This window comes from Leptopilina heterotoma, unplaced genomic scaffold (genome assembly GCF_015476425.1).
Source record: "Leptopilina heterotoma isolate Lh14 unplaced genomic scaffold, ASM1547642v1 Lhet_19, whole genome shotgun sequence".
Classification (NCBI taxonomy): domain Eukaryota; kingdom Metazoa; phylum Arthropoda; class Insecta; order Hymenoptera; family Figitidae; genus Leptopilina; species Leptopilina heterotoma.
The window spans coordinates 914,819-939,407 of NW_025110908.1; the positions used below are offsets into that span (position 1 = coordinate 914,819).

Sequence of the window (24,589 nt, forward strand, 5' to 3'; positions counted from 1 at the left end):
AGCGTGATCATCCCAAGTTTAAACCATTGGTGGTCCAATGATGGTTGCCAATTGTTTTGCCAAGAAAAAACCATTGGGTACCAAGCATGGCCCATTATTGAACCAATCGTTAACATTGGCAACTTCCCGTTGGGAGTTGATTTTCTGAGGGCGCAGAAATTAAATCAAGCCCAAATTCTGTGTTAATTACTACTCTTAAAAATAAAATATAATAACAGACAAAAATAAAGTAAAGTTTAATTTTTCTTTTAAAACAAGGTTTTCTTTATCTAAAATCATCATAATAATAACCACTTTAAGTCTAAAAACAATAATAAAGCCTTTTTTATGTAGGTATTTTTGCACCGCCAGCAAAGTTAGCAATGAAAATAAATAAAACCTTGAACACGTCAACTTTTAATTAAAATAAAATACATAAATATTAAGTTTTGGTATATACTTCCTATATCTATTTTAAAACTTACATCGTTAAGTAATTTTTAAAAAAAATTTCAAAATTATTTGTGCCCTGAACAAATGTATTCACTTAAATTATTAAAATGCCGCAGAAACTGAAGCACCCGCAGCAATTGACGCACTTACCCTATTATTTATAAAAATAATTGAATTTGAGAAGAATTTTAACAAAATTTTTGAAAATAATTGAAATTTGGATGATAATTTTATTATATTTATGAGAATAATTGAATTTTGCGAAAAAATGCTGTAGGCAGGGGAAAAAGAAACGCGCAGGCGCGTAACGGCTGCGTGGGCCTTTTTTCCCTGTCTACATCTTTTTTTTCCTGATGGTTAGGAATTTTAAAAACGAATTTTTTTCTCCGAAAATTATTTTTCAAGGTAAATACAAAAAACTACTTCGATTTTTTATTCAGTATAATGATAAATATTTAAGAATGAAAATTTTTTAAACATCATGATCCCATATAAATTTTTTTCACTTCAAAATTGTATCACTGTCTCTATGTTATCTTCTAATTGTCGTCCAAAATATTGTTGCGAAAGAAAAAATTGAAGATTCAGTAAAAATGCATTAAAAGATTATTGTGAAAGATTCTATCTGAAAACAAAGATTGAGTGTACGAAACTTTAAACCATGATAGGATCTCACGACATCAATGAACTGAAAAAAAATTCTTTACATCAGATTAAAGCGTGATATTCTCGTAGAATCTTCTTTGCACCGACTCAACGCAATGTGGGATGGCAGAACAAATCGCGTTCTTAGTACGAATCGGCCATCTACACGCCTCCTCGTTCGATTTTGTCCAACTGTTCTTTAATCGCGTATATACACCTTCCATTAAATGTGCATTCAATTTGTCAAACTTTCAGTTGCTTCACTTGTTTGCGGACTGCATTTCTTGTTCTAAAATTAATTTCAATTTAACAAAAATTATATCTGTTAACGTTAACAGACTTCGCACTCAATAATTAATTTTAAAAAAGTAGCAAAAAGTAGCTTTCAAACTAAAAAAAAGTAGGTAGCAAAGTAGCTATCGAATAATTAAACTTGTCGACCAAAAAAATTCGTTTTAGACACTTCGCAAAACTGACAAAACTTCCATTCCATATTTTTTATTTTCCTGACTTTTTCCTAATTTTCATCAAAAATATTTTCTTCTTTCTTATCCTGCTAATAAATTAAATTCCTGCGTTACAAATTTTATTATTCATAAAAGAAATTAAATATTTTTAAAAATAATTTAATTCTTGCGAAGAATTTTATAAAATTTTTTTAAATAATTCATTTCTTTCGACAAATTTAATGAAAATTCTAATTTAAATAATTGAATTCCTGGAAAATTTTTATTATTCATGAGAAAAGAATTGAATTCTTACGAAGATTTTTACAAACATTTTTTTAAATAATTCAATTCTGTTTGGAAATTTTATAAAAATAGTAGATAATGAAAATCATTGAATTGGGAAAAGTTGTAAAAAATAATAAAATTTTACAAAGAATTCTATTAAAATTTTTAAGAATAATTGAATGACTGAGTGGTATTTTATTAAATTTTTTTTTAAAATAATTGAATTCCTAAAAAGCATTTTATTCTTTTTATGAAAATAATTGAATTCTTGCGAACGATTTTATAAGAATTTTTTTAAATAATTGGATTTCCAAGAAAAAATTTATTATTTTTAAAAATAATTGAATTCTTGTAATGAATATTGTAATTTATAAAAATAATTGAATTTTGCAAGTAGAATTTTATTAAAATGCCTCAAAATAATTGAATTTTCGGGAATAATTTTGTAATATATCGACATAGTTGAATTCTTTCGAAGAATTATTTATGTAAATAATTGAATTCTTGGCAAGAAATTTAATTAAAATCTAAAAGAATAATTATAAAAATTTTTAAACAATTGATTTATTTCGACTAATTTTATGTAAATTCTAATTTAAATAATTGAATTCCTGAGAAATTTTTATTATTTTAATGAAAAGAATTGAATTTTTAAGAAGATTTTGACAAACATTTTTTTAAATAATTGAATTCTGTTTGGAAATTTCATGAAAATAGTAGATATTAAAAATCATTGAATTGAGAAAAGTTTTAAAAAAATAATTAAATTTTACAAAGAATTCTATTAAAATTTTTAAGAATAATGACTGAGTGGCATTTTATCAAATTTTTTTTTTAAATAATTGAATTCCTAAAAAGCACTTTATTATTTATGAAACTAATTGAATTCTTCGAACGATTTTATTCGAATTTTTATTCAAAGTAATAAATTTGAAAAATTTATTACTTTTAAAAATAATTGAATTTCTGTGAAAAATTCTAATATGTTTGTAAATAATTAATTTCTTCCAAAGAATTTTAAAAAAACTTTTTTTTAAATAATTGATTTTTTTACGAGTTGAAATAAAATATTTAAGAATAATTACATTTTTTGATCAATTCCTGTAAAATTGTATTAAAAATAATTGAAATCCTGCGATGAATTTTATTATTTATGAAAATAATTGAGTAGTTGTAGAGAATTTTATTAAAATTTCCAAAAATAATTGAATTCCTGAGAAGGATTTTATTATTTATGAAAATAATTGAATTATTGTGAAAAATTTTATTACAATGTTTTAAAAGAATTGAATTTCTGTAAGAAATTTTGTTATATTTTTGAAAATAATTGAATTCTTTATAAAAATTTTAGAAATAATGTTTCAAATAATTATGTTTTTCGAAATATAATAAGTATTATGAAAATTTTATTTCAAATAATTGAATTCTTGCGGAAAACTTTATTTGTTAAAATAATTGAATTTTTCGATTAATTGATTTAAAAAATTGAAATTCTATAAATAATATTATTAGTGAAAGTAATTAAATTATTGTGAAGAATTGTATAAAATTTTGTTAAGTAATTAATTTTTTCGAAATTGTTTTGAAAATGATATTCTAAATTAATTGAATTTCTGTGGAAATTTGATTATTTATGAAATTAATTGAAATTTGGATAAATTTTATCAATTTTTAAAAAAAATAATTGAATTCTTTTGCGAAATTCTATTATTTGTAGAGATAATTGAAATTATGATGAGAATTTATTTCAATTTTTTAAAATAATTATTGAATTTCTATAAAGTATTTTATTATACTTTTAAAAGTAATTGAATTTCTAAAAAGAATTTCATTATTTATAAAGATAATTGAAATTTTCAGTTGAATATTATGAAAATTTTGGAAAATAATTGAATTTCTGAGAAGAATTTTATTATTTATAAAGATAATTGAAAGTTTTTCAAGAATTTCGTTAACATTTTGGAAAATAATTGATTTTTTTAGAAGAATTTTATTATTTGTAAAGATAATTGAAATTTCGATGAGAATTTAAAAAAAATTTTTATAACATTTGAATTTCTGCGAAGAATTTTATTGTCTAGAAAAATAATTGAATTTTGGAGAAGAATTTTATTAAAATTTTTAAAAATAATTGAATTTTGGAGAAGAAATAAACATTTTGTTAAGTAATTGATTTTTTCGAAATTTTTTTTGAAAATACTATTCTAAATTAATTGAATTCCTATAAAAACTTTCTTATTTATGAAAATAATTGAATTTTTGATAAATTTTATCAATTTTGTTTTTAAATAATTGAATTCTTTTGCGAAATTTTATGAAAATACTAGATATTGAAAATAATTGAATTTCGGATATTTTTCTTAAACTAATTGAATCGTTTTAAAGAATTTGATTATAATTTTTGAAAATTTGATTTCTATTATTAGCGAATTAATAGTAGTAGCTTTTAGCGGCTGAAATCTAAAAAAAGTATCCAAATAGTATCCAAATATTTTGGATTAACAAGATCCTTATTTGATTTCTTTGCTCGTTTGAAAACGAATCTAGGAATCTAATTTTAAATTATCAAAAACTTTTTGGTTCAAAGTTGGATTAAATTCTAAAAATACATTAAAATACATTAAAATATAGTGAAAAAGAAATATTTCATCTGGTCCGACATTTTTTTATCTGAACCTCATTTTATCTTCGATCGTCAATAATTTTCAAATGAAAAACGATAGCGACTTTATATAAGTGGAGGGTTAAAAAGCGTCATAAATCGTGTAAAACTTTTGGTGCCACCCCGTAGATTATCAACGGTCCCAGCAGCGGCAGCTTCAGCGGCAGCAGCAGCAGCACATTGAGAAAAGAGAAAAAAAGGCCATTTTGATTCCTAAGCCGAGCGACTTGAACCAAACATGTTATTTTCTTCGTGAATTCCTATCTGATAGGTTTCCTATATCTCATTGGTTCTACTTGGATTTTAACCTCTCCCACTATTCTAAATTTCCAGCTCGATATCATCCAATAGTCGACACGACTGATAAACAGTTCCATAATTAGCACGATTTGTTAATGAGTCGGAGAGGAGATGATGATTCCTCTCAATGAATTCAAATAAAGCACTTTCATTTCTTATTTCTTATTTCATTATTATCGAAATATATTTAAAAGTTCTATCGACAATTCCGGTTTTGTTATTTTATATTTCAATTTTATATTCAAATGATAATTGGTGTACATGTGAATAGAAGAGAAAATAATTAAGCGGTTCTCGTTTTGTTTATATCACGTGCAAAAAATGTGCCAACTGTAGATATTTTCTTAAAGGGATAAATATTGTCTTCTGAATGGTGATAAAAGTATATTGTTATTCATTCTTTTTTCTCTCTCGGCGAGTGTGATTTTAGATAATTTCGGAATTTGTCAATAAATATCGGCATATATTGTGTTTTAATGAATACATAAAAGTTTCCCTCGATTCCAGTGGCGAAGGCCGTAAAAAAAGGTGCGAATTGTTTTTTTCTTTTATTACTTCTGTTTTTCTGTTTGTTTTCTTTTTCTTTTCTTTTTCCTAATTTTAAGCTGTAATGATCTTTAATGTCCAATTCATTTAACGAATCACAATTTTCTATCTGGGAATGTTCATTTTTAGCAGTGAAACTTTTTGCTTAAAAATGCATCGATGACTTTTTAATCATAAGTGAAAAAAAAGTCTAAAAAAAAGTCTCTAGAATTATAAACATTTCAGTGAATGAAATTTAATTATTTCTTATAAATAAATTTTGATTATAGAATAATATTGCGTCACTATCAAGAAAATCAGTTATTACTTCTAAATGTAAAATTCTAATTGTAAAAAATAAGTCTCTAAGATTATGAACATTTAAATTAATGAAATTTAATTACTTCTTTTTAATTAAATTTTGATTATAGAATAACTTCGCTTCTCTATCAAGAAAATTAGTTATTTTTTCTAAAAGAAAATTTAAGTTTTCAATTTTTATTGCAATTAGTAATTTATAAAATTAGAAAATATATTCAATTAAAAAATATTTCGTTCACTTTAACGTTAAAAACTTGTGAATCATTTTTAAACTTAGACTAATCTTATTTTGAAGACTCAATTAATCTTACAGTCTTATCATAAAATAAGATTTAATTTTTACTCTGTAGTAAGAGGAAAAGATGAATTTTAATTTAAAGAAAACATTTAGGAACTTTATAAATGATCTTCTTCGTGACGCAATATTATATAATCAAAAGTAAATAAATTTTTGATGATTTGAATATTCGAGAATTTCAGGGACTTCTCTAAAATATTGTAAAAATAAAACAAATATTTTAATTTAGAGTTAATTTTCTGCATAAAAAATAAACAGTGTCAATTTCTTTCCTGTTATTTTTATGCAGTTTCTATCACTTCTTCTCAAAAATTCAATTATTTTTAAAAATTTTAATAAAATTCTTCTTAAAAATTCAATTATTCTTGTAAATAATAAAATTCTCATCAAAATTTCAATTATCTTTACAAATAATAAAATTCTTCTCAGAAATTCAATTATTTTCCAAAATGATAATGAAATTCTTGGCAAACTTTCAATTCTTTTTATAAATAATAAAATTATTCTCAAAAATTCAATTATTTTCAAGAATATTAATATAATTTTTCTCAAAAATTCAATTATTTTCCAAAATGTTAATGAAATATTCTTGTCAAACTTTCAATTATCTTTATAAATAATAAAATTCTTCCCAGAAATTCAATTATTTTTAAAAATTTTAATAATATTCTTCTCAAAAATTCAACTATTTTTGTAAATAATAAAATTTTTTTAAAAAAATTTCAATTATCATTACAAATAATAAAATTCTTCTCAGAAATTCAATTATTTTTAAAAATTTTAATAAAATTCTTCCTAAAAATTCAATTTTTTTCGTTAATAATAAAATTCTTTTCAGAAATTCAATTATTTTCAAAAGTAATTCAATTATTTGTATAAATAATAAAATACATTTCAAAAATTCAATTACTTTCAAATGTAATAAAATTCTTTTTAGAAATTCAATAATTTTTTTAATTCAATGATTTTGAATATATATTTTAATAAAATTTTCCAAAAGAAATTTAATTATTTTCAAAATTTTAATAAAACTCTTTCTCAAAATTAAAATATTTTTATAAGTATTAAAACTCTTCGCAAAAATTCAATTATTTATTTACAAGAATTTTAATAAAATTCTTGTCAAAATTCAATTATTTCCATAAACGACAATATTCATTATAACAAAACAATTATTTTTAAAAGTATTAAAATTCTTCCCAGAAATTCAATTATTTTCAAGAATATTAATATAATTTTTCTCAAAAATTCAATTATTTTCCAAAATGTTAATGAAATATTCTTGTCAAACTTTCAATTATCTTTATAATTAATAAAATTCTTCCCAGAAATTCAATTATTTTTAAAAATTTTAATAATATTCTCCTCAAAAATTCAACTATTTTTGTAAATAATAAAATTTTTTAAAAAAAATTTCAATTATCATTACAAATAATAAAATTCTTCTCAGAAATTCAATTATTTTTAAAAATTTTAATAAAATTCTTCCCAAAAATTCAATTTTTTTCGTTAATAATAAAATTCTTTTCAGAAATTCAATTATTTTCAAAAGTAATTGAATTATTTGTACAAATAATAAAATACATTTCAAAAATTCAATTACTTTCAAAAGTAATAAAATTCTTTTTAGAAATTCAATAATTTTTTTAATTCAATGATTTTGAATATATATTTTAATAAAATTTTCCAAAAGAATTAAAAAATTTTAATAATATTCTACGACGTCTCTAAAATATTGTAAAAATAATACAAATATTTTAATTTAGAGTTAATTTTCTAAGAAGTAAACAGTGTCAATTTTTTCGGTTATTTTCTATCATTTTACACGTTCAAAGTTATAAAAAAATCTTATAGGTATGTACATATATATAATAAAAAAAACAAAAACACTTCATTTTTACTGGTTAGGAATCCCTTTCGTGCTTTCGCAGAAACTCTCAGAAAAACATCTGGTATCAGCTTGACAGCTATTTTAAATCGACGTCTCATAGAGTTTTAAGCAGAAAAGAGTGCAATTTTTATATTTATATAACTAAACGTGTAAATGTTCGAAATTTACGCTCTTGTTTTAAATTCAATTTTAAAAAAAAGTGAACCAAAAATTTTATTTCGCTACAAATTGTTTTTCTCCAAAAAGAATTATAAAAGTCGAAACATATTTATATGTAAGAAATTAAAGAAGCCTTGAAACTAAGGTTAATCTAATTTAAATTTTAAATTCTCATGAAAATAAGTTGTTGAGCTTTTAATTTAAAACAGTTATTTATAAATTAAAATCAGTAAATTTTTTCAGCCAACTGTCAATCGGCTGTATGTTAAATTCATTTCGAAATATTTAAAAAAAATCTAATTTCTTGAAGATTCCAACGTTCAAATGAACAAGAATTATTTTTATATGTATTTCGTTAAAATTTTAACTTTGCTTTTAAATATTTTTTATTACACATAATTTAGAAAATTAATTCCTTCTTATGAATTTTTGAATTTATTGTAATTTTTATAGATTTTACGTTGTAAATACATTTCATTTTCAAAAAAAAATTTTATTTTTCTATACAAATTGTTTTTGTTCGGAAAAAAATTATGAAAGAGGAAACATAATATCAAATTCGAACCGAACAGTTTTTTCTACAACAAGAAATGTAATTTTGACAAATAAAGCGAGACTAATAAGGTTTATTTTATGGAAGCCTAAAACCTAACAACTGTGATCCCTTGTTTTGAAAAAAAAAATTTTTTTAATATTTTAAATATTAAAATTAAAATTGAAATTGAAATTGAAATTAAAAATTAAAAATAATCAATTAAACCAAAAATAAAATTAAATTAAGAGAAGTATTAAGAGAAGAGTCTTACAAGAAATTAAGAGGATTAGAAACAAAAATGAGATTGTGGGGCTGGATAAAAAGAAAAAAAAACTAAAAAGAGTTGTAACGTCATTTTATCGATATAAATTTAAGCTAAACCTTCACGATGGAAACAGGCTTCGTTATTACCATCACAATAAAGTCGTCGTCCAATCTAGATGTCTGATCATCATGGCTTAAGTCACTATAATATCGAGGATCGAAGATCAGGTCCATTGTCATATTTTGTATTCTAGTATTATATGTCTGTCTAATCTTTCGAGTATCAGAGTGTTTGAAAGTCAATTACTTCCTAAAATTATCCTTTTCCCATGTATAACATTAACATCATTCAAAGCAAAAAATGAAAATACAAAAATATTCAAAATTTTTTTAGGATTTTATTGAAATCTTTTCCTCTACTTCTCTTTTATAAGTTGAATAAAATTAAAAATGATTAGTTTCAAGAAGCATTATTTTTAAACTTTTCCCTGATTTCCAGACAAAACTTTGACTTTTTTCCTGAACTATTTAATAAATTAAATATTTATTATAAATCCTATTTTGATTTACTCTAAAAATTAATAGATACTCAAAAAAATGTTCTATTATATATTTCTTAACGAATTAAGATTTTCAAAAGTTTTAAATTCAAACTTTTTGAAATTCAATAACTGATAAAAATATTATTATAAAACATGAAGAAATCGATCACTCCGAGTCTTCGACTCGGAGCAATCGATATCTTCATGTTTTATAAATAATTAAAAATGACCGACTGATAAAATCATTATTTCTTATTATAAGAATATTGTTATTATAACTTATTCAAAAATATTTTCATCATTTCAATTCAATTATTATTTTTGAAAATTTTTTAACTAAATTCTTCTTTAAATCAATTATTTTTAATAATTTTTGAAAAAGTTCTTTTGAAAATTTTCAAATGCATTTGTTTACATTTTAATTTTACGAAGTATAGGGAAATTTCGATTATTCGTAAATTCTTGGATTAAATATAAATTAGAAAATAAAAATTTCAAATAAATTTAATAAAAATTCAATTAAACTTTTTCAAAAAAAAATTAATTCTACATAATTTTAACTAAAATTAATTTTTAAATCCATTTTTATTGAAAAATTCTACGAGAATTCAATTATTTAAATACAAAAATGAATAATTTATTGAATAATAATTGAATTTATGTTAAAATTGAATTCTTATAAAGAATTTAATCAACAAATTTTTGAATAATTGAATTCTTTTGACGAATTTTAATAAAGTTTTTAAGAATAATTACAATTTTCGAGGAATTTGATCAAAATTGTATTAAAAATAATTCTGCGCTGAATTTTATAAAAACAACTGAATCCCTGTAAAAAATATTATTTATGAAAATAATTGAATTATTGAGAAGAATTTTATTAAAATTTTTGAAAATAATTGAATTTTTCAGAAAAATTTTATTAAGTTTTTAAAACTAATTGAATTTTGGCTAAGGATTTCATTATTTATAAAGATAATTGAAAATTTTGAGAAGAATTTCATAAAAATTTTTTAACATTATCAAATTTTCGCGAAGAATTTTATTATTTATAAAAAAAAATAATTGAACTTTTGAGAAGAATTTTATTAAAATTTTTATAAATAATAAAATTTCTAGGAAGAATTTTATTATTTACAAAAATAATTGAATTTCGTCGAAGAATTTTATTATTTATGAAGATAATTGAATATTAGAGAAGAATTTTATTAAAAATTTCTAACATTATCGAATTTCTTCGAAAAATTTTATTATTTATGAAAATACTTGAATATATTTGAAAAGAATTTTATTAATATTTTTGATAATAATTGAATTTTTGTATAGAATTTTAATATTTACGAATAAAATTGAATTTTTGGGAATAAATTTATTATTTTTGAAAGTAATGAAAATTTTGACGATAGTTTTATTAAATTTTTGAAAATAATTGAATTTCTGCGAAGAATTTTATTAATTATAAAGATAATTAGAATTGTGAGCAGAATTTCATTAAAATTTTTTAACATTATCGAATTTCTGAGAAAAATTTATTATTTATAAAAATAATTGAATTTTTAAAATTTTTGAAAATAATTGAATTTCTGTAAAGAATTTTATTATTAACGAAAAAATTAGAATTTTTGAGAAGAATTTCATTAAAATTTTTGAAAATAATTGAATTTTTCAAAAGAATTTTATTAAATTTTTAAAAATAATTGAATTTCTGAGAAGAATTAAAATTTCTAATTGAATTCATTTAAAATTGAAATCTATTCTAAAAATTCATTTTGAAATCTTTTGATGTTCATTTATCTATGAAAATTGTAAACGCAATTTTTTTAAAGTTTAATTAATTTTGAAATATTTAAGTAAAAATATTTATTAAATAATTTTTAAGTAATAATTTTATTATAATTTTTCAAGAATTAAGTTATTTAAAAAAATATTATTGTCAGAAATAGAAAAAGTTGAAGAATTTTGTATTAATATTCTTGGTAATTTCATAGTTTAGGAGACAAACAAAGAAGACACAAAAGTTCAGAATTTTCTTATGAATTTTAAAAATTAAATTTTTTCCAGTATTTTAAAAAAAAACTCCCTGATATTTCCCTGTATTCCCTGACCTGTGGCAATTCTGTACTATAGTTTTTCGTAATTTTCCCAATTGAAGGAGAAAACTCATGATTTTCAGCTTTTTAATTACTTTAAGGAGAAAAGGGTTCATAAGTCCAAATTATGTTTTCTAGGATTTAGATTTGAAATTTGTTCTTTATCCACGACTCCATATATTCTGCCTCTTATATTCGTTATATGTTCACTCATCCGCTATTCAAGGTTTGAGTGTCCACTTTGTCTATACTCTTAATGTTTGCAGAAATCGCATATTTATGTTTATGCAAATTTAACTTGCATACATGTATAATCATTTATACATTTAGTGACATCGAATTCCACTGCTCGTAATTAGCAAACACGCGACAATACGAACGGAAATTGCATTCCATCTGTTTTATTTTAAATATTTGAAAAACTTTGATTTATTAATGTAGATATACTGTATATTATTCTTTCGCTGACACTTTATATCATAAACACTTTATATCGTGTAATTATTTCTTGTAATTTATTATAGTCTTGCGAAAGAGTTTTTGAACTACATACATACTACATATTGTTTATAAAAAAAATATGTATTAACAGTTTTAACGGATTTCTATTTCTTTCTTTTTTTTATGTAAATTTTCTTTTTGTTTACGATTTCTAAAGGATTTGCGTTCATTTCTGAGAGAATGTACTCGCACCTAACAAAACGTCTTGGAAAATTTACTCGTCAGGAAGAAAAACATTCAGGATAATATTTGAAGTGTTGTTTTTTTTAAAGAAAGATTTAAAAAATAGTGTTTTTATTTTTTATGATTATGGATAAATGGGAAAATTGAAATAAACAAATTGTGAACGTAAACTAACAAATTTCTCTTTTTTCTCAAATTTCTACAATTAAAAGAAAATCAAAACATTAAACTTGACGACCAAAAAACTCATTTTAGACACTTTACAAAACTGACAAAAATTCTATTCTATATTTTATTTTCCTGACTTTTACCTAATTTTCATCAAAAATATTTACTTCATTCTTATCCTACTGCTAATAAATAGAAATTCGTTCAACGAATTTTAATATTCCTGCGAAAGAATTTAAATATTTAGAAAAATAATTTAATTTTTGCAAAGAATTTTATAAAAATTTTTAAACAATTGATTTATTTCGACTAATTTTATGTAAATACTAATTTAAATAATTGAATTCCTGAGAAATTTTTATTATTTTAATGAAAAGAATTGAATTTTTAAGAAGATTTTTACAAACATTTTTTTAAATAATTGAATTCTGTTTGGAAATTTCATGAAAATAGTAGATATTAAAAATCATTGAATTGAGAAAAGTTTTAAAAAAATAATTAAATTTTACAAAGAATTCTATTAAAATTTTTAAGAATAATGACTGAGTGGCATTTTATCAAATTTTTTTTTTAAATAATTGAATTCCTAAAAAGCACTTTATTATTTATGAAACTAATTGAATTCTTCGAACGATTTTATTCGAATTTTTATTCTAAGTAATAAATTTGAAAAATTTATTACTTTTAAAAATAATTGAATTTCTGTGGAAAATTCTAATATTTTTGTAAATAATTGATTTCTTCCAAAGAATTTTAAAAAAACTTTTTTTTAAATAATAGATTTTTTTACGAGTTGAAATAAAATATTTAAGAATAATTACATTTTTTGATCAATTCCTGTAAAATTGTATTAAAAAGAATTGAAATCCTGCGATAAATTTTATTATTTATGAAAATAATTGAATAGTTGCAAAGAATTTTATTAAAATTTTTAAAAATAATTGAAATTCTGAGAAGAATTTTATTATTTACGAATATAATTAAATTATTGCGAACAATTTTATTAGAATTTTTTAAAATAATTGAATTTCTAAGAAAAAATGTATTACTTTTAAAAATAATTGAATTTTGCAAAGAATTTTATTAAAATGCCTCAAAATAATTAAATTTTCGTAAATAATTTTGTTATTTATCTTTAATAATTGAATTCTTTCAAAGAATTATTTATGTAAATAATTGAATTCTAGGGAAGAATTTTATTAAAATCTAAAAGAATAATTGCATTATTTCAAACAAATTTTAATTAAAATTGTATTTAAAATAATTGATTTCTTTTGAACAATTTTATTAAAATATTTTAAAATATTTTCTGTGAAAAACTCCAATATTTTTGTAAATAATTGAATTCTTCCAAATAATTTTTAAAAAAATATTTTTTTTTAAATAATTGATTTTTTCGAGGAATTAAAATGAAATATTTAAGAATAATTATATTTTCTGAACAATTCCTGTAAAGTTGTAATAAAAATAATTGAAATTCTGCGATGAATTTTATTATTTATGAAAATAATTAAATAGTAACTTGCTAAGAATTTTACCTAGATATTGATAATTCTCGAATTAAGGAAAATAATTGAAATTTTTCAAAGAATTTTATTAAAATTTTGAATTTTATTTAAATTAAAAATTCCTATATTCCTAAAAACAATTTTATCATTAATGAAAATAATTAAATCTCTGTGAAAAATTTAATTATTTATGAAAATAATGGAATTATTGCGAATAAATTTATAAAAGATTTATAATTTCAATTATTATAAATAATTGAATTCCTTTCGAAATCTTTTGGAAAATCATATTCTAAATTAATTGAATATCTGTGGAAATTTTCAGTTGAGTATTATGAAAATTTTTGAAGATAATTGAATTGCTGGGAAGAATTTTTATTATTTATTCAAATAATTTAAAGTTTGACAAGCGTTTCATTAACATTTTGGAAAATAATTGAATTTTTTAGAAGAATTTTATTATCTCCAAAAATAATTGAATTTTTAGGAAGAATTTTTAAAAAAATTTTTAAAAGTAATTGAATTTTGGAGAAGAATTTTATTATTTATTCAAATAATTGAAATTTTCAGTTGAATATTATGAAAATTTTTTAAAGTAATTGAATTTTTGAGATGCATTATTATGTATAAAGATAATTGAAAGTTTGTCAAGAATTTTATTAAAATTGTTAAAAATAATTGAATTTTTGACAAGAATTTAATTGAAATTTTTTAAAATAATTGAATTTTGGAGAATAAATGAACAGTTTGTTAAATAATTGATTTTATCGAAATTTTTTTAAAAATGCTATTCTAAATTAATTGATTGCCTGTAGAAACTTTCTTATTTATGAAAATAATTGAATTTTTGATGAATTTTATCAATTTTTAAAAAATAATTGAAAATAATTGAATGTAGAATATTTGTTGAAAATAATTGAATCGTTTTAAAGAATTTGATTATAATTTTGAAGAATAGTTTTTTCATTTCTAGTATTCTTTAAAATTTTCTAAATAATAAAATTCTTACGAATAGAAGAGAGTGTTACAAAGACTTAGAATAGTTTTTGTACAGAATAGTGATTGAAGAATTTCTATTTGCCTTTTAATGATAAGAATAGAATTGAATAAATTTCGAAACTTCCCTGAATAATAATGAAATGATTTGTTGACAGAATGGTTCTCGTGGTAAATGGGGTTCTCCAAGAGGAACCCCCGGCGGACAGCAGGTCATTATATGCAGCCCACCCAGTATATCGTGAGACCGCTGCTCAACTGCACTCGATGCCGGCAAAATTAGTGGGCCCCGTGGGCCTTCTTTACGTCCAGCAGAGAGAAATGGCTGCAACCCTTCCCCACGACAGTGAGTATTCATATGCGAATACGCATGCATTGCATTACGCACAATTTTAATCAATTGCTCTTTAAATCTAATGGCGTGTATAATTAACAATATAAAATCCCCATTATATTTTTCCAAGAATTTTTATTGTGTGCGAAGAATAATCTGTCCGTTTAATGGCAAATGATTTATCAACCGAAAATATGCGGGGGATATTAATTTTCAATATTGTTATACGTCCGTAATAACGTTTATAAACGGACAATTTAATTTCATTTTTGTGATATAATTAATAAAGTTGTCTAATTAACATACTTTGTATTCGTTAGTTAAAATGTTTTCTAATTTCAATCAGTGACCGACTTTTCCTTTGAATAAGTGAATTTTACTAATAAATTAGTAGACATTGAAATTTATTAGTAAAATTTTCTAATAAATTAGTAGAAATTAAAGTTATTAGTAAAATTACTAATAAATTAGTAGAAATTAAAATTTATTAGTAAAATATACTAATAAATTAGTAGAAATTGAAATTTATTAGAAAAAATTTACTAATAAATTAGTAGAAATTGAAACTTATTAGTAAAGGTCACTAATAAATTAGTAGAAATTGAAACTTATTAGTAAAGGTCACTAATAAATTAGTAGAAATTGAAATTTATTAGTAAAAGTTACTAATAAATTAGTACAAATTGAAACTTATTAGTAAAGGTCACTAATAAATTAGTAGAAATTGAAATTTATTAGTAAAAGTTACTAATAAATTAGTACAAATTGAAATCTATTAGTAAAAGTTACTAATAAATTAGTAGAAATTGAAATTTATTAGTAAAAGTTACTAATAAATTAATAGAAATGAAAATTTATTAGTAAAATTTACTAATTAAGAAGCAAATAATTACCAATTCAAAGTCAGTTATCAATTTAAATTTGTAAAAATTTTTATAAATTCAAACTCAAAGAAATTTTTTAGAAATTTTTTTTTTTAAAATAATCAGTCAAATTTGACTTTTGAATTAGTTGTTTTCTACTAATAATTACTGTTTAATTAATAGTTTTCTACTAATTGAGATTTAGATGGATAGAAAATTACTAAAAATTAGCTAACAATTTTACGAATTTAAATTATTTAACATTATAGAAATGATTTAATTGCATTTTATTTGCAGAAAATGTCAGCATCTTAGGATCTGATGATATGACCACGTGCATAATCGTCGTCGTCAGGCATTCTGGTAAGAAAATATCATTTTGTATCAAAACTTTATTAAAAATCAAATTTTCTAGATCTTTAATTTATATATTAGGTGCTTTTTGTGATTTTCGTAACTTTTTTTTTAATAATTTTGAATCTGAAATAATTTAATTCTTGCATAGAATTTTATTTCATTTTTTTAAAACAATATTGAATTGTTTGGAAGAATTTTATGGAAATTTTTGAAAATAATTGAAAATACCTCTGAAAGATTTTATTATTTTTGAAAACAATTAAATTCCTGTCAAGAATATGATTATTTTCGAAAATAATTGAATTTTTTGGGAAGAATTTTAATATTTTCGAAAATAATTGAATTTCTTAGAAGAATTTAATTAAAATTTTTGAAATGAAATTAAATATCTGAGAAGAATTCTATTATTTAAGAAAATAATTGAATTTTTGAGAAGAATTTTATTAAAATATTTGAAAATAATTGAATTTCTGTAAAGAATTTTATTATTTACGAAAGTAATGGAAATTTTGACAAGAAATTTATTAAAATTTTGGAAAATAACTTAATTTCTGAGAAGAACTTTACTATTTATAAAAATAAAAGAATTTTGTAGAAGAATTTTATTAAAATTTTCGAAAATAATTGTCTTTTTGCGAAAAATTTTATTATTTACGAAAATAATTGAAATTTCGACAAGAATTTTATTATTTACGAAAATAATTGAATTTTTGAGAAGAATTTAATTAAAATTTTTGAATCTGAGAAGAATTTTATTACTTATTAAAATTATTTAAATTTTGACAAAATTTTTTGTAATTTTTGAAAAGAATTGAATTTCTGCGAAGAATTTTATTTAAATTTTTGAAAAAAATGTAATTGTTTTAAAGAATTTTTTGAAAATAATTAAATTCTATTGAGAAATAGAATTTTTTTAATTGTATTGAGAATAATTGAAAATTCGTCTGAAGAATTTATTATTTATTACAATAATAATTGTATTCAGGAATTAAAAATTTATTATAATCATATTCAAAATAATTTAATTCATCTATAAATTTTAATATTTTTGAAAATATGTACCATTTAATTTTACGAAGAATTTATTAAAATTTCTAAAAAATTTAAATATTTCGACATATTTTATTATTATTCAATTTCTTTGAAGACTTTTATTATTTGTGAAAATAATTGACTTCTTGTCAATTTTTTGACAAATGTAATTAAAATTGTATTAAAAATAATCCAATTTTTATATAGAATTTTATTAAAATCAGTTGAATTCCTGAGAAGAATTTCAATATTTATGAAAATAATTGAATTCGTTTGAAGATTTTTATTAAAATTTTTGAAAATAATATATACCTACCTAATAATAATTAATTAGTAAATAAACAATTTTTTTTAAATTTTCAATCTGAAATTATTCAAAAATTGAAGATAATGTTTGGAAATAAATTCAAAGTTCAATTATTTTTTGAATTTTTAAGTAAAATTATTTGCTAAATAATTTATAAATAATAACTTTAATTATAGAAATAAAAAAAAATTTTAATTAAATTGAGAATTTTCTTTTTTTTTTTTGTTAAAGGCTAATTAACAATAAAATTCTGAATTTTCTTATAAATTTTATAAATTTAATATTTTTTCAGTACTTTTGATTAAATTCTCTGACTTTTCCCTGAATTCCCTAACCTGTGGCCTATTTTATTATTTACCGGCCCTCTAAAGATTAAGCCACGAATGCTCGAAATATTGTTTATTATAGGTAAAGTAGCTGAAACTCGAAGTTTGCAGGTCACCTGACGCGGAGGGAAAAAAAGTAGTGACGCCGGGGAAAAAAAGGACGCGCAGGCGCATAGCGGCTGCGCGCACCTTTTTTACCCGGCGTCACTACTTTTTTTCCCTCTGACGGTTAGATATTCAAAATAAGGATTTCTATTCCCAGAAAATTATTTTTCAACCTAAAATAAAAGACAGTATACCATATACTCTTTTGCTTTTGCTATCTGCACACTTTATTGTTTCAAAAGTGAATTATAACGATATATTCAAAGTAAAACCAGGAAATAGAAGGAGCGTTCCGGAAAATGTAGTAAAATATATACAATATATAAATATATATATCGATGATAAAAAGCAAGTGGAATTATTCTAGGAATCCCTAACGAGCAGATCGAAAGCTGGCAAGCAAAAATCAGTGGAAAATATCGACTGAATCGAAAGGCGTGACGTTTGACAAGCCGCAGTCGATTCGCTCTTTATCTTTTGCGTTCGTTTTCTCTCCATCTTTGTCGGCAACCTATTCCAAAGGATCAATCTTTCCCTTTCGCCGATCGCAAGGAGAATCTCACCATCTTAATCCCTTTTCAAGTTGCGAGGCAGACATATATAAGTGAATGCCGGCACAAAAACCGTTTGAAATACGTTCCAATAAGACAAACGCGTCTTTCTCTCTTTTGCAGAGAAGAGAAAGAGTCTCTCTCTCTCTTTCTCTCTCGTTGTGAGTCGCTTGGGACCTCCAGGACCCTACTATAGGCGATGCGTTCCTCCTGGCATGGCGTTCGTTGTTCACTAGGCGCGACAACCACCAATGAGCCTTTAAGACTTTGCTATACACCATTCCCCGATATAGCCTGCCATAACGAAGACTCTTTCGTGTGATGTTCGATAATTATCTCCGGCGATGCTTCAGTGGCGTACTTGAACAATTTCCTAGTTACTGTATATGTATATCGCCTCAGCTGTTTGTGAAATATTATTTCAAGTCTTTCATTCTCTTTGCTTCATTGATAGATTCAATTTGATATTGTTGCTGAAGCAAATCGAATTTAATTCAAAAAAAATTATATCTTGACGAATGCTTCGAAATCGGTTACTATCTTTTATCACTAGATTCCGAACGTGTAAATTTCTCAGCGTCTGTTATTTATACAGCAATCGATTTTCTTTCGATTCGCTTTAAATTTTACGATGCTTGTAATCAACGATTTGGGAGAATTTATACTTTTATCTAACCTCCTCCGCTTTTCTAAACTTTTACTCTTTGGATTTTCACTTTTTTGACCATTTTTTCGCTCAATCGGTTTAAAGAAATATATTTTAAAAAACTAGATATTTTTATCAGGATATTTTTTATCATAGAAAGAGTCAGTTAGTGTACCTAAGGGGGCCCCTCTTCTTTCTCTCTCTCTATCGACGCATGCGCGAAGCAACTGCGCCTGCGCCGCTTTTTTCACCAATGAGAGTCGCGCAAGCGCAGTTGCTTCGCGCATGCGTCGATAAACAGAGAAACAAGAGGGGCCGTTAGGTACACTAACTAACTCTTTCAGCCCTCTCACGTCCTCTATTTATACATAATTAAAATAATAATTTTAATAAGTTTTAAATTTCGTTCATTTGAACGTTCCAAACTTTAAGAATTTAAAAAATATATTTTCGTTTTACTGCATGAAACAAAATATTTGATAAATATCGGCTTAGTTTTATTCTTTTTTAGTCATTTGAAAACAAATCACTCTGATTAAATGTTCAATGGAATCGGATTTTAATCTACTTCAGAAAGAGAATTAAACTCCGCACGGTACATACAGCTTTTCTCCCAGCTTCGATCTGTTAATTTCGTGTAATTAACTTGTTCCTACGCCACTGTCAATAGAACAGTGCAGTGATAAATAATCACTTTGGATTGCCAATAGTGATACCGGTACTAAAACTTAACTCACTTTAATAATGAGGATAATAATAATATTAATAATCATGATAATAATAATTTTGCTTCAACTCAGAGTTCCGAGTGTGTGTTTTTAAAAACATAAACTGCAGTAAAAATTACAGTAAAAATTAAATCTTATATTGAAAAAAAGTCACTTCAGGAACCTGAGAGGCATTGTTTTAAATTCAGCACAAAGTTGTCTAATAATGATTTTAGCAGATAATCTAAAATTCAGCATATTACAGAAGTTAAAAATAAGAAAAAAAAGATTTTACTTTCATGGCAAAATTAATTTGAAACAGAAAAGATAAAATTTATCTGAAACATTTTCTAGAAAACAGGGCTCGGGTTGTGCGACTTTTTTCGACTTTTCTAAGGAAATGTGACTTTTTTAGACTCTTTTGTGAAAAAATGCGACTAATCGACTTTTTCGACTTTTCTAAGGAAATGTGACTTTTTTTAGACTCTTTTGTGAAAAAATGCGACTAATCGACTTTTTCGAGATTTTTTTTAGTAAAATGCGACTAATTGACTTTTTTCAAATTTTTCAATTACTTTTCGACTTAAATTGTAAATGGCAGAAATCTTTTTTTGTAAACAATATTGTTCACAAAATCATTCTTCTCTTTAGGGAAAAAAATATAACATATTATCTCGTTTCTTAATATTTTTGTAGGAAATTCTCAATTTTCATAAGGAAACAATTTGCATCATTTCTATTTCTTAATTACAATATTGCTTTAATAAATTTAAAGTTTTTAAAAAATTTATGAAAAATAATGTTTATAAATTCTTTTTGTCAATTAGAAAGTGAAACTTTTAAAATTTTAAGAAAATTAAATGAAAAAGTTTTAGTCAAAAAAATTATCTGTTACATTTATTTACAAATTTCTTTCTTTCGAAAACATCAATAACTTCTTTTTAAAATAAATATTTAATTACTATTTTTCCATAGGAAATAAAATTCTTCGAAAGATTCAAATTCCAACCTTTTTGAAATTAAACAACTTATAAAAAATTGTTATAAAACATGAAGAAATCGGCCACTCCGAGTCTTCGACTCGGAGCAATCGATATCTTCTTGTTTCATAACAATTAAAGATGAACGAGTGATAAAATCATTATTTTATATTATATAATACTTTATAAAAAAAAATTTTTTTTTATTATTTTTTATGAAAATAATTTAATTATTAAGAAGAAATTTATAAAACATTAGTAAGTAATTGAATTTCGCAGAATAATTTTGATATTTACAAAGATAATTGAAATTTTGAGGAGAATTTTAAAAAAATTTCGAAAATAATTGAATTTCTGCGAAGAATTTTCTTATTTTTGAAGATAATTGAATTTTGCAAAGAATTTAATCAGAACTTTTAAAAATAATTAAATTTCCAGGATGAATTTTATTATTTATGAAGATAAATAAAATTTTGACGAGGAATTTAAAAAAAAAATTGAAAATAAAAGAATTTCTGGGATAAATCTTTTTATTTATAAAGATAATTGAAATTTTGACAAGAATTTTATTATTATTTTTACAAATAATTAAATTTCAGAGAAGAATTTTATTATTTATAAAAATAATTGAAATTTTGAACAGATTTTTTTAAAAATATTTAAAAGTAATGGAATTTTGCAGAAGAATTTTCTTACTTTTGAAGATAATTGAATTTTGTAAAGAATTTTATCGAGAAAATTTGAATTTGAAAAAAAAATTCGAATATAATTGAATTTCTGCGAAGAATTTTATTACTTATGAAAATAATTGAATTTCAGAGAAGAATTTTATTATATTTATAAAGATAATTGAAATTTTGACAAGAATTTTATTAAATTTTTGTTTAAATAATTGAATTTTAGGAGAAGAATTTTATTATTTATAAAAATATTTTACATTTTAATGAGAATTTTTAAAAAAATGTTAAAAATACCTAATTAAAATTTTGCTTTGAATTTTATTAAATTTTATTCCGGATTGTTTGATATTAAAGTATGTGTTGTCGAGAAATATGATTTTTTTACAATTTTGACAATTTCTTGTTTCCTTTTTGTCGTTTTTTCTAAAATTCCATGCGACTTTTTTGCAAATTTTATGCGACTTTTCGTGACTTTTGTTGTGAATTTATGCGACTAAAGCGACTTTTTTTGAGTCTTAAAGTCGATCCGAGCCCTGAGAAAACTGATTGAATGATCATGTACCCCTAATGTCGACCATATTAAATTTCGCTTCTTCAAGTTTCTTTTTCGCAAATTTGTAAATTTATGAAAAATCTTTTAGGCTCTGGTGCTGCAGCCGTCGCCCATTTAGATGGAGCTGGAACGGAGGACGCTGCAGCGACAATGATTCAGAGGGTAACGGAATTAGCACTTGGATATCCGGAGGGACGTCTGGAACTCCAACTCGTAGGTGGTTACTCCGACCCTAGGAATTACTCGGAAGGACTTTTTTGTAATATTATGTGTAAGCATAAATATTCAATTTACATAATTAAATTTTATTTTTTTTCACTAATTTTCTGTCACAAATTTAAATAAACCCTTTATAGTATATAAAACTAAAAAAAAATAAAGTAATTTGGAGGATTTAAATTTTCAAAAAACAAAATGATCCAATTTCTATTGATATTGATGGTCTGAAACATTGAATATTGAATATTCTCTTTGGCTTTCAGCTGCTTTTCATAAGCAACCTGTTGAAATTGACCTCACGCTCTGCTGCGTAGGCGAACTCAACACAACTGTCAGAGGTGGTATACATTGGCCGGTAATTTACGGAATTGGCTTAAATGTAAAAACTGGAGAAATATTTCCAGCAACATTTCCCGACAAAGGACCTGATCAGGCTCTTCGAAGTGCTAGACAATTAACTGGAGGACAACAGGTTCGTTTGTATTTTCTATACTTGAAAAATCAACAATAAAAAAAAACTGCCTTTTCGATTTTTAATAAAACCGTTTCACTAATTATTATTAAAATTCTATTAACAATTAATAAACGCAAAATTAATCTTTTTTTACCTTCTCGTAAAAAAAAATGGGGAGTTTTTTAATTTAATTTAATTTAAATAATTTGAATTTGCAAATAATCGCTCACTGTTTATTTGCGACGATAAAATAAAGTATTTAGGTCAAGTAAATATTTATTTGCTTTGAATATAGATTTAATAGACGAGAAAATAATTTAAGTGAATCAATTAAATTTTTTTTCAACAGAAATAAAATTCTTTTTTTTTAGTTTATAGATGAAATATTAACGTAATTTTTTTTTAGGTTCTAGATGTCTATGACTGTACCCTTGGTCTCCTTAGAATTGGACCTTTTAATTACGACCCCCTACGAGGAGTGGATCTTTGGTTGGCTCAATCAGATCAATTTATTCTACAACACCTGTCAACATCACCTGACGTAGAACTACCACATTTTGTCTCACAGGTGAAATATAATTCACAGACATTTCAATAATTATTTTTCAATAAATATTTTCAATTTATTTTCAATAATTAATTAACTTAGAAAATTTAAATCCACTTTTATAAAGTTTATTAATTTAATAATTAAATAAGTGACAATATTTTAACCTTCTGTTGGAAAATTCATTAACTTAATAATTAAATAAGTGACAATATTTTAACTTTCCGTTGGAAAATTTCGCTTATAAGAGATTTCCTTAAAAAAAAAAAATCGAAAAGAGGGAAATGAGTAAAATTTGCAACTGTTTTTAATGAATGTTTTAGATCCGAGCAACGCTCAAGTACATCCAGGACAATCAATTTCCGGCAGTAACAGTCTTTAGAGACAATAGACCTCATTATTATCGACGGGATGAAGCCACCGGTGTTTGGCAGCCAATAAGATATTAAACGTTAAACGTTGTCATCCATGCATATCTACTTCTCTTTCTTATTTCGCGATAATACGCTTTTTTTGCAACTTTGTCGATAAAAAAAAAGAATTCTTGTTTAAACTATATATAGAAACAAAACAAAGTTATCAATACCATTTCATTTTATAAAATTTCTGTTGCAAACAGAATGAAAATGAGTATTGAATAAATATATTTCACTGTTATAACTCAATGACCACATCTGCCAATGCTTTGTTTATCTTCTACTCTTAACTTGCTTATTTGTTACTATTTATGTAGAAATAAATTATTCGCCATTTTTATTTTGAAGAAAAATTTTTTATTCTAAATTCGAAAAGTTGGATAAAAATTTATTTGAAATTTGAAAAGTTGAATAAAAATTTATTTGAAATTTAAAAAGTTGAATAAAAATTTATTTGAGCTTTGAAAATTTAAATAAAAATTTATTTGAAAATTTAAAATTTAAATAAAAATTTATTTGAAATTTAAAAAGTTGAATAAAAATTTATTTGAGCTTTGAAAATTTAAATAAAAATTTATTTGAAATTTAAAAAGTTGAATAAAAATTTATTTGAAATTTAAAAAGTTGAATAAAAATTTATTTGAAATTTAAAAAGATAATACTAATTTTTTATTCGAAAATTCAAAAGTTAATTAAAAACTATTTATTGAAAACTTAAAAGCTTAAATAAAAAATTTTCATTTGACTCAAAATTCAAA

General features: G+C 22.6%; 1 protein-coding gene across 2 annotated transcripts in view; it reads left to right on the forward strand.

The window, feature by feature from the left end:
- The window catches only part of LOC122500693 (protein N-terminal asparagine amidohydrolase), a 100,232-nt gene extending 76,157 nt beyond the window's left edge, over positions 1-24,075 (forward strand). The window contains exons 1-7 of one of the 2 annotated variants that reach the window (XM_043609749.1): positions 4,860-5,301; positions 14,913-15,100; positions 16,249-16,314; positions 22,284-22,466; positions 22,678-22,886; positions 23,275-23,436; positions 23,739-24,075. In XM_043609749.1, the coding sequence (XP_043465684.1) occupies positions 14,914-15,100; positions 16,249-16,314; positions 22,284-22,466; positions 22,678-22,886; positions 23,275-23,436; positions 23,739-23,864 (933 nt within the window). In that variant the 5' untranslated portion in view covers positions 4,860-5,301; position 14,913 and the 3' untranslated portion in view covers positions 23,865-24,075. Of the gene's footprint in view, positions 1-4,859; positions 5,302-14,912; positions 15,101-16,248; positions 16,315-22,283; positions 22,467-22,677; positions 22,887-23,274; positions 23,437-23,738 lie in introns of those variants that run through there. The other variant, XM_043609748.1, reaches the window with a different exon arrangement.
- The last annotated feature ends 514 nt before the right edge of the window (positions 24,076-24,589 follow it).